The 11,884-nt window shown below is 43.9% G+C and overlaps 1 protein-coding gene across 1 annotated transcript in view; it reads right to left on the reverse strand.

The window, feature by feature from the left end:
• The window catches only part of HSD17B2 (hydroxysteroid 17-beta dehydrogenase 2), a gene marked incomplete at both ends in the record, with an annotated part of 71,932 nt that extends 62,402 nt beyond the window's left edge, over nucleotides 1-9,530 (reverse strand). Inside the window, one exon of the mRNA XM_082606958.1 lies at nucleotides 9,263-9,530. Within this exon, the coding sequence (XP_082463084.1) occupies nucleotides 9,263-9,530 (268 nt within the window). The remainder of the gene's footprint in view (nucleotides 1-9,262) is intronic.
• Between the last annotated feature and the right edge of the window lie 2,354 nt (nucleotides 9,531-11,884).

The following is an 11,884-nucleotide window of genomic DNA, read 5'->3' on the forward strand; positions in this document are numbered from 1 at the left end:
CGCCCAGCCTGCAAAATGCCTGTGCGATTAGGCTGTGATAGCCTAGCTGTCCAACCCAAGCCCTGCCTTGTGGACAAGGCTTGAGTCTTTTCAACCCTGCCTTGACTGGGTGCACCATTAGTACTACACATCTAAGACACCTTCTCCAAGGCTTCTATGGGGAGTAAAGCTGACATCCTGATTTCCACTTGCCTATGTCTATTAGTTCAGAACTCAGCTGGGGATACTAAAAAGGGAGTTGTGGATTGACCCCACCAAACAAAGCAACCACGTCCAAGAAGAACCTTGCATGTATACTGATTTAATTTCACCGCATTAGTTCCAGTCTGGTGTGTATTGCTCATACCGAGATGGCACCTGATGTTAAAAATGAGCTGATGGGGCTTCCCTGGTGGCGCAGTGGTTGGGAGTCCGCCTGCCGATGCAGGGGACACGGGTTCATGCCCCGGTCTGGGAAGATCCCACATGCCGCGGAGCGGCTGGGCCCATGAGCCATGGCCGCTGAGCCTGCGCGTCCGGAGCCTGTGCTCCGCAACGGGAGAGGCCACAACAGTGAGAGGCCCGTGTACAGCAAAAAAAAAAAAAAAAAAAAAGAGTTGACATCTCAAAGGAATGTCAAGATATTGGAAATGGTCCAGAGGAGACTTAGTAGAATGGTGAAAGTTCTGGAAACCAGGTCATGGGAGGAATGATAAAATGAATGAGAAGATTTAGTTCAAAGCAGATTTGGCTATGATATGATGCAGTCTTCGCATTTTTCAAGGGCTACCGCGCAAAAGAGTGGTTTAATTAGATTATGTGACTTCCAAGGGCAGAACTGAGTGCACTGTTGGATATTTCAGGGAGGCATATTTTGGCTCATTATAAAGAAAATATTTACAAAGATTAGCATTGGATAAAAGTGAAATGATTTCCCTGAGAAGCTAATGAGTTTTCCATTACAGGCGTGACCCCACTGGATTAAATGGATGATCCTGAAAAGGTCATTCAGGCATTGGGAGATGGCTGGTGGAAATAAAATTTATCCATAGCTTGTGTAAATGCCAAAGTGGCAGAATGAGATGTTCTTTCCTCCTCATGATTTTTTCCACCCAGTATCACAATGGGCTTGATACAAATGAGTCAGGCCAGGGGCCCCTTGCATGTGACCAGACCCTGCCTGGGGAACAGGATGCAGTGGAACCCCAGCCCCTACACCATTGTCCCTACAATGATATTTCCCTAGGATGACTTATCGGTTTACTATCTGTATGTGAACACCCACTTTCTGGGGCTTCTAGAAGCTTCTCTCAAACTTTAAGTGGGAAAAGGTGTTGGTATTGGGTGGGAGGATCCTAAGAAAATGATTCCCTCCATCTCATATTCCAGAGCCTATTGCAATCATGCTTATTCTCATTCTTCTCTTTCCAGAGTTGGAGGACTCTTTCAGCAACCTCATCCTTTGACTATGTGGTCACCACTCTCATGCTGCCCTGTTTGGCTAAGAATGAGGGTTACCATCTACAGATAGCCCTTTATGGGTGTTATTTCTTTCCATCCTGGCAACAATCCCAGTGAGATCACTACTATGATTATCTCCATTTTACAGATAAGGAAACTGAGGTTCAGACAGGTTCATTAATTTGCCCTAGGTCAGAAAGCTAGTAAGTAGCAAGGCAGGAGCTGGTAGCCATATCAGTCATTGTCCTAAGTGTATGGTGTTAACCACTGCAACCTACTGCCCACCCTGAATGACAGTGACCAGACCTGCACTTAGATGCACATGTGTTGTTTCAAGAGAGGAACATAGTTTTGGTTTTGTTTCTATTCCTCTCCTTAATGATGTCCAGGTTTGGTTTGACTCTATAGGCTACAGGACCTCGGTAGATGTGAGTCTTTAGAAAACAGAATTCAATGAAATCCAGATCCCTTTCCAGTGTTTCAACTGCCCTATCAAAGCCTTTGATCCATAAAAGTGGAATTTGGGTTCTATTCAACCTAAGACCATGCTGGCCACTGACTGTTTCAAATTAAAACTCATCTGGCCCAGTTCCTGGACCTTCAGTCCTCTGCACACAAAGGGCATTCAAGGTTCCTAATGGCTTCTGTTTGTGAATTTTAGAATTGTTTTTCAGTACCTTTTCATGGTGGAAATGAAGTTTATCCGTAGCTTGTGTAAATGCCAAAGTAGCAGATGAGATGTTATTTCCTCCTCATTATTTTTTCCACCCAGTATCACAACGGGCTTGTTACAAATGAGTCAGGCCAAGGGAGACCCCTTGCATGTGACCAGACCCTGCCTGACGAGCAGTATATGTATCTTTTCAATGTCCTGTTTATGGCATGAAATCCATGGGAGATGGCAATTCTGAGCACAGAGGAAGGATCTCATGATGCAGACTAGTGGGCAAGGGGGTGGGGTTCAGGGAACACCAGGGTGCTGCATGTAGTGAATTCCATGTTAAAGAGGAGATGCCACTTTGTGACAGTGGTGAATGGGACAGACCCAGGGGTCCCTGTATCATCCAAGATAGACATGTTTCTCCATTTCACTCTGTCTCTGCCCAAGACTTCCTCATGCTCCCTGCTTACCTTGCCCCCATCTTGTCCTCTTTGGCCCCTGGATTTACTGACTTGTGTCATCCCCAGGTGTCTGTTTATCTCCATTTGTTTCAGCAAAATGTAACTATCTGAACCATCTACCCATTAACCTGATATCTCCAGTCTTGCTTCAGAACATTTGCCCACACCATGTCCTAGCAGATACATTTTGACACCCTATGATCTAGTGTAATCCCCAACTCTGAGGCTCAGCATTGAACCCCATTGCTGGAAGGTAGGGGATAAGGCAAAGGAAAAGCATCTGGGAAGGGTTCATCTTTAGGAGCATAAATAGGGGATGCCAAAATCTGTGGGGTAATCAAGGTTCACAGACTGACATAAACAGATAGACAAGGCAGCTTTGGCCATGAGGGGGTATGCAAGGATAATCTTTGATCACTTTCAGAGATAAGAACTTGTTTGTACCATGAACCCTTCTGAAGAGGGCTAAGGACAGAGCCGTAGAGGCCACCTAGTGGGAGGGGTAGGAAGAAGGACCCGGCGGGGTCAAAGGATGGAGAAGTGGGGGAGAAGCATGGAAATGTAGTATCCCAGAAGGCAAAGGAGGCCGTGTCAAGAAGGAAAATATGGTCAGCAGTGCTGGGGTAGAAACCAAGCTCTGGGGACTAGGAGGGCACCAGTGACCCTTGGGAGAGCAGCTTCAGCAGCCTGGTGGGAGGGGTTGGGGGTGTGACCAGAGGATAGTCTGTTCGTGCCACATCCTGGGTGAGCAGGAGTATGCTTAGAACCAAGTCATCACAAAGCCCTGTCCAGAGCAAGCCAACAATGAAGTCACTGTAGAACAATGGGGCCTTCAGAGCTCGGCCATGTCACTCTGCCCTTTCTACACAGGTGACCCCAGCAAAAAGAACTGGCAGAGATAAGTACCTAAGCAAGTGGGCAGATTGGCACAAACCCATTGTGTCTAACCAATGACCACGAAAAGGGGAGGACATTGCACCAGCTTGGTTCGTTCACTCAGGGCTCACTCACTCATTAACATTGTATTGCATCTAACATGCTCAGAGACTGAGGAGGGACTTGGTTATAAAAAAAGATCTGGTCCCTGCCATCAAACAGCTTACGATACATTTGGGGGACTTCATTCCATGAGAGTATCCACCAACCTAAACACGCCATCTAGAAGGCCTAATAAAGTCACCGTTCAAACCTTTACGAAATTACCCAAGTTAGCAATACCTTTTTTATGCCTCTCTGTAGAGGGCTAAGGTTAAGTTCAAACTGAATGATAAAAGAGGATATATGCTCAAAAAAAAAATCTGACAGACCGACTGAATTATAGACTCGCTGAGGACAGTATTGATTCATACAATATATACCAATGACCTCTTCCCTTGTAATATTAACCATCACTATATTGCTTGTGTTTCTCCATCCTCCTCCTCCAAACCTAATCAAGGTCTAGGTCTGTATTTCCAACTGCCAGTGACCTTTCACCTGCACTGCCCCCTCACTGCCCTCAAACTCAAACCCGAAGTCAAATTCACCATATGTCATCTCTCAGTTATCACCCTTTTCAAAGGTATCCCCATCCATGGTGCCTTCATTTTATCTTCTCTCATGGGCATATCTTGCATCCAATCAATTGCCAAGTTCTGTATCAAGCAGAGTCTTGTGCACATAAGAGATGTTCAACACTCACTTGCTGATGAATGGACACATTTTATATCCTGGAAACCTTTATAGGCTACTAGTAACTGTAGCTATAACACTGATAATAACAGTGGTTAAGAAAAAGGCTTTGGATGGCAAATGGGTCTGATCTGGGTTTAGTCCCATGTCTGCTGCTTAGTAGTTCAGGGACTTTGGACACCATTTCCTCATTCATGTTAGTTAGTAGGGTTATGGGAATCAAATATAAAAGGTATGTAAAGCTCTGAGTGCAGAGATGTTATTTGCTTTAGTCCCTAGTCCAGTGTCAATGTTTATCCATTACAGTAGTCTACCATTAAAGTCAAAGGAGCCCAAATCCCAAGCTGATGCCAACAGTATTCCATTTTAGAACCTTAGTTAGACTACCTAATAAGTCCTAGAAGGGGGTCACCATCGACCTAGACACTTTGTTTGCAGTATAAGATAAAGACTTCCACATCAAACATATCTTTCTTCCCCTCCCTGATCTCTCTTCCATTGTACCCAATTTCGAAAATTCCAATTAAAATTATCCAACTCAACAAATTTTAATGAGGGCTAGATGTGTGTCATACCTGATTAACCAGTTAGCCTGGAAGACCTCATTTTCTCTGTAGAAAGCTACTTTTCAGTTCCTAATGAGGCCCCTCCTGCACCCAACTCTGGGACCCATGGCACTCTGGGAACCCTCCTGAAGGCACCCTCTGTACCCCACCTCATGGCTATAGTGAGCTGTGGCCGTATCTGTCCCAGTGGACTAAGAAAGCCTCCAGGTGTCTGCCTTGCACACAGCATATGACATATCAATAGTTAACTTTCGAGATGGGCAAGAAACAGTGGAGGGACCAGGATGAAAGCCCTGAGGGTGAAAAATCAAAGTTACTTGTGTATCTTCTACCAAATTCAAAGGGTAGGCTGAGAATGACAATGCACAACCTAGGAAGAAGAGGAAGGAACCCCCAGGGGACGTGGGCCCAAGGTTAAGGAAAACTGGGAACTCAGATCCCATCACCTACCAACCTAACAACTGCATGGTCTTTAGCTTTCTTCCCCCACTGCTTCTGGACAATACATGGCACATACCAAGGACTCAATCAATAGTTGAATGAATAGAATGAATAAATGGATGTTTCTTCTTTCCATTTCTTTGTCAGCTGTTCTTTTTTCATCTTGTTCTCTTCTTATTCTCCCTAACCCCAACCCCACCTTGTCAACACACAGAATCTCCTATCTTCCTCCCTTCCTCTCCCTCTCTCATCTACTAACTCCATCTATGAGACAGTGTGTGTGTGTGTATCATTTCCAGTTTACAGAGGAGAAAACAGAAGTTCAAAAGCCTAAAACTGGGTACTTTCAGGGATCACACTTCTAGTAAGAGGTATGTAGCAGATGTCATGCTGCCCCAGATCCCTTGACCATTGTTTGGTGCTCTAATTCATACCACCTTCACTCCCAGCCACCTGCAACTTTGTCCAAGGGCTGCCCAGGATGCTGGGGTCCTTTTTGCCAGTGACCATGGAGAGCCAGAAGTGCCTGGAGTTTAAGCCTCCCCTCCTACCACCAAAGAGGATGGGGGTGACAGCCCTTAACTAATGATTGATAGGTGTGAGGGTATAAGGAGTACAGCTCCCTGGCCCACAATGGGGATGGCTGTCACCTGTGACCCACCAGTGCCTCCAGATCTGCCCCAAGTGATTAAGCCAACATGGGACCCTCAGCAGGCTTCTCTTGATGCTGAGCCCGGGCTTGGCCTCCTCCCCTTCCCTGTCCATCTTCCTCACTCTGGGACTTCTGTTCCTTGGAGAACTTCCTAATAAATCCCTTTCACACAAATCTTCATCTTAAGCCCTGCCCCTGGAGAACCTACCCTAAGGCAAAGTAAATGCAAGATTCAAAGCCAAGCCTGTCAGACTTCATTCTTTTCACTGTATTGTGCTTGAGACGCTATTGCAAACTTGTGGACCTTCTCTTCACTAATCTTATAGTTATTTTAAAAATTGAATGGCTGCTGTGGCTTCAGGGGCCTTGAGGACAAATGTGTATTCAAATACCCTGTGCTTGCTTATTTCTTCTTCTTGCTATAAGTATATGTCTTAGAGACAAAAGACCTTTATCTTAGCAAAGTGAAGTAGGGGACTCAAAGAAAAAGTTTTTTTGAACTTGTTCTTGTCATTGTCCTACACCTGGGTCCATAATTAAGTAGGCACTAAGATGGACTTTATCCTCCTAACATAATCTCTTTGTTAAATATTTTTGTTATGTAAGTAATATAACTATATTAGAGTAATTCTAAGGGAAAAACAAATCCAAGTTCTCTGATCCAACCATTCACAGACTGTTTCCTTCCAGTGCTTTTCCTCTTCATGTGACATAGAGGCAGTCTTTTTTTTTTACATCTTTATTGGAGTATAATTGCTTTACAATGGTGTGTTAGTTTCTGCTGTATAACAAAGTGAATCAGCTGTATGTATACATATATCCCCATATCCCGTCCTTCTTGCGTCTCCCTCCCACCCTCCCTATCCCACCCCTCTAGGTGGTCACAAAGCACTGAGCTGATCTCCCTGTGCTATGTGGCTGCTTCCCACTAGCTATCTATTTTACATTTGGTAGTGTATATATAGAGGCAGTCTTATCCAAACACCTAGATCCCCGGAGTGTTTTCTCTTAGTTCAGTTTCCATGTTATAATGCAGTCCTGTGGTTGTCATTTTTAATTGTTGCCTATTGTTACATCCAGAGCATATACCGTAATTTGTCACCATTTCGGGGTGTTTTTTTTTTTCATTTTTAATGACATTTATTGTTTTCTTTCTAATTTTACAATGTTGTCATCATTTTGATTGCTTTTGATATTTCACAATTTTAAATAAGGTTGTGTTGAACAACTTTGTGAATGTGCCATTTTGGTTTGCATCTACCCTTTTTTTACATTTCAGATTATTTCTTTAAGAGAAATGTCCAAATCTTGAATTATCAGATAAAGGAATATTATTTATGGTTTTGATGTATACTGAGACATTTCTCTCTGTATTCCCCGACACTAAAATGTGTACCAATTTATAACGTAAGCCAACCTGAAACAAAGGTTATTCCAAGTCACGATGACTTATTTTTTAATGAGTTTTGGTCTAATTAACTGAAGTCATTTAAAATTTCCCTATTTAGTACAAAGGTCTTGAAAGCATCTCTAGAATTATGTGGAATCTATGGCATTCCTCATGAAAATGACAAAGAGCCTGAAAGGCACATTCCAGTTAACCTTAATGTATGTCATTCCTTTCTTAATTCTAAGCTTTCTAATTGCTAAGCATTTCATTGAGGGATTAGTCATTGGGCTCAAGTTGCCTAATTGAATCAGTCATTTTCCATGACACTGAACCCAAGTCAGGACATTTCAATGGCTGATGTGAACTAACTGAATTGAGTGTGCATTTGTTGTGTTTCTGCATGCCTACATCTTCAAAAGCAGAGGATAAAGAACATTGACAAGACAAACAAGCAAGAGATAACTCCTATTTTCTCGGTTACCTTGAAGTTTGCCTCTGTTTATCCTAAGCTTTAGTATTCTTATCTATGAGCCTTAGAAGTGCTGCTCCCTGAAATTGATTTCCCAGGAATATTTGGACCTCCAGGAGATCATGTTCCATTAGTGTCAACCACAGCATCGCTATTATTTTTTTTAACATGCTTAATTGTTCTGTCTTCTTTCGTGCAAGTGGAAAAGTACAGAAACTAAATTTGACCTAGAATTACTCTGAAGACCACAGGTACTTGCTACTACACACAGAACAGAAAAATTTATACTGCTGATATAGCTTTTCACCCAGCCAGCCCCAGAGAATTCAAGTGGAATAGTGGAAAACACAGCCAGTCTTCTGGATGCATGATTCCAGGTGATACCAGACATTCACAGAGATAAGCATCCCACGGATCAGCTGAATTTTCTACCTTTGAAATGTTTTGGTTATTTTTTTTTTCATCGCAGAAGCTTTATTTCTGCAGCACTTCAAAACTCCAGCAAGGGCCAACTTGTGTCTCATTTTAAGAGAGAATTTCACTACTGAGTTTAAGTCAAAGGCAAGATAGACAAGTCACTTTCTAGTCCATTTCTCATTGAACTGGGAAACCGCCTGATTTGCTTCTGTTCACACTCCGTTTGCCTTCACTCCCGCAGGTCACAGCCTGGGGGTGGGGGCAGGGGGTGGGGTGATGACCTCCCGGGAAATGATTCTGCAACCGGTATCCTCACCTTGGCTGGGCTTTCTAGGTTAGGATAACACTGTGGTGATCCTAATTAAAGCCCTATCCAAAATCAAACTTCACAACCAAACAAACCAGTTTTACAACACCCAGGAATTTAATCTGGCCTCACACTTGCAGTGGAAAAAGAAACACAAAAGAAGGAAAAAGCTGGCAGCTCAGCCAACAAGCAGCCGCCTTCTGGACACACTGCCAGTTTGATCCAATTAGTAAATATTAGTGGTCCAATGACAGATCTGAAGACAAAGGCTCAGATGAGACACAAGGTTCTTGACAGCAGTCGGGGAAAACCGCAAAATTTCCAGCCCAGGTAAGTCTCTTCGATCTTTAAAAAATGAAGCAAAGTACAAGGATAACCTAAATTTGACAGCTTTTTTGCGCACCTAGGGAATAAGAGGCCAAGTCTAGAACGCAGCTGAACATTAATCTCAGAACGAAATTTGGTTTAAACTTTAAAAAACCGAGGCGACAATCCTGGCTACAATGAAACAAACAAACCGCGTTTGCTTACTCTTACATATGCTGGGAAATTAACAAACTCGTGGCTTAGATGCACGTCCCTTTCCCAGTCTCTCTCACCATCAGCCCCTCAAGTGCACCTCCTAAAGAAAGCAAACCAAAACAGTGTAGTGAAAGACACTGGGGATGTGCTTTCATTTACTCCATGCCAAGTATTATCTTTTTAAAACTAATCTGAAAGAGTCCCCCTAAGGCAAAGCAAGTGTCAGTTCCCGCCCTGAGGGAGAATCGCAGTGCCGCCCGCTTACCTGTGATCAGCACCGCCTTTTGATCCGCAGGTAACAACTCTTGGCCAGAAAAGTAAGTATATACGAGGAAACATGACAGGGAGAAGAGGATCAAGCCCCAGAAGAGGGACAGGCTGAGCAGGCAAGCCCCTCCCCAGAGGCCCGCCAGGCAGACCACCTTCCTCCCCACCTGCCCTTGGCTCTTCTTGAGTTTGCAAAAAATTGTTCCCCCCAGCACTGCGGTGACAGTCAGGCAAAGCCATCCTGGCTCAGAGAAGAAAGTGCCCATTCTCAGAGACTCTCCTCTCCTTTCCGTGCTCAGGGCCAGTTGAGTCAAATGGGCAAAGACAGGCTGCAGGCAGCCTGGGTTATTTGAACGGAGAGGCAAGAAGGGAGGGGGAGAAAACAGCGCCGGAACACCTTGAATGAGCATGAGTTAAGCATACTCATACAGCCGCATATTTCCTGGTGGGTAATTTAAACCAGTCTGCAGTTGAATATAAATACTAGAGCACTTCCTATTTGACCGCTCCCCGCACGCCCACTTCACACACAACACAGATGCATACTCACCCACAACAAACACACGCATTTTTTTTAATGACCTCTGGAGAGATAACTAGTTGGGTAATAATTGACGGAATTCAATCTGTCTGAACAGTGAATAACAAAACCTCTAGCTCGCAGGAAGTCTCTTCTGCTTTAGGAGCCTGTGGTGTGTCCATCTGTGGAGCCCTTTTCCTGACTCAAGGGTGTGTGTGTGTATGTGTGTGCATCACTGATTTTGCCCACATCTTCAGGACGCCTGCCATCCCCCACTAGAGTCAGGCTGAAGGGTTAGATGGAAAGAGAATATAGAAGTAGAGGAAGAGATTCTTGGCAGGTGAGAAGTGCTTTGGTCTCGCCAGAAGAAAGATAGGCCAGGGAGAGATAACACAATAATAACAATATAAATAATGGTCAATACCTATTGGTACTTACTTGCGCCAGGGCCATGTTCAGCTGAGACCCTATTCTCTGCCAAGCTCTGCTCCAGGCGCTGGCACTCAACAGTCAATATGCGCAGTCTATTTGAACACTATGTCTCTATGAAGTAAGTTATATTACTGTAGTAATTTTATGGGTGAGCACCCTGAGGCACAGAGAGGTTAAGAGACTTGCCCAAGGTCACACAGAAGTGGAAACGAGCAGCCTTGTTTCAGAGCTTTATGCTCTAACCCCTCTATGGCCTGCCATAGGAAAAAAGCAAAAGACAGTTTGTACACTATGTACTAGCGCTTCTTCACTTTAGCCTCATTTGAACCACGAAATATTTCAAGGTGGATGTTATTATGCACATTTTACAGAGACGAAAACTGAGGCTAGAAGAGGATAAGTTACTTAAGTGAGAGTAGTGGGTCCAGACCCACACCCATGACTTAACTGGATGAGGGATAGTTATGGCTCTTTGCTGGGGGCCTCAGCACTTTGTCAGTGGCTCTCATGCTGGGGCTGGGGCCAAACACCCATGTGGGTTTCCTGATGGTGCACGCCCACCAAGGATGAAGCAAATCTCCTGGTGGCAGCCTACGTGGCTTCCCACCTGCTCAGTCCTGGGACTCCCAAGGAGAAGGCAAACCCTACCGTGATGTAGAAGTCTAGGTAAGGATGCTCCTTGCCTTCTGACGGGGAAGGTGGTATGCTATATCAAGAACATGAGCTTTATTTTTTATTTTTTTACTTTTAATTGAATATAGTTGATTTACAATGCTGTGTTAATTTCTGCTGTTCAGCAAAGTGATTTAGTTATACATACATATAGATACATTCTTTTTTAAGTATTATTTTCCATTATGGTTTATCATAGGTTATTGAATACAGTACTCTGTGCTCTACAGTATGACCTATTGTTTATCCATTCTATATATAATAGCTTACATCTGCTAACCCTAGCTTCCCACTCCATCCCTCCCCTAACCCCCTCCCCCTTGTCAACCACAAGTTTGTTCTCTATGTCCGTAAGTCAGTTTCATAGATATGTTCATTTGTGTCATATTTTAGATTCCACATATAAGTGATATCATATGGTATTTGTCTTTCTTTTTCTGACTTACTTCCATCTGATTGAGTTGAATTGGGTCTCCTTTTCATCCCCATCATTCTGTCTTAGAGCTTTCCTTGAGATCATCCTTGCTTGGCCAAAGTTCCATTTCTGGCAAACTTGCACTTAGCTTTACAGGGGGAAGGAGACAATTGGATCAACTCATTCTTATTAATGATGCCAGTGAGTCAATGTGTTGCTTCCTTCTGCCAGTAGAGGTGCCTTTTTGAAGGCACCTTCTGAAGACAACGTATCTTACCCAAAAGGGAGGATTTCTCAACCCGGGGAGGTGGGGGGAATGATGAGAATCCTGGAATGTATACTTTCTTAGAATCTATGGCTCTTGAGTTGAAAAGGGAATTTGAAGAAGTAACGTCCCATCTAAAACAGGGATTCTCTCTGTAACATCCCCACCAAGTGGTCATCTTGTCTACTGCCAGTACGCCTCTCATAACAGGCACTGCAAAGCCTTTGAAGGTGACTTTCCAGTTCAGGACAGCTTGGAATATTAGAAGATCTCCTCTTGAGAAGTAACAACTGACACTGCAGAAATACAAAGGATC

Source organism: Mesoplodon mirus, assembly GCF_964341445.2.
Source record: "Mesoplodon mirus genome assembly, chromosome: 19".
NCBI lineage: Eukaryota > Metazoa > Chordata > Mammalia > Artiodactyla > Ziphiidae > Mesoplodon > Mesoplodon mirus.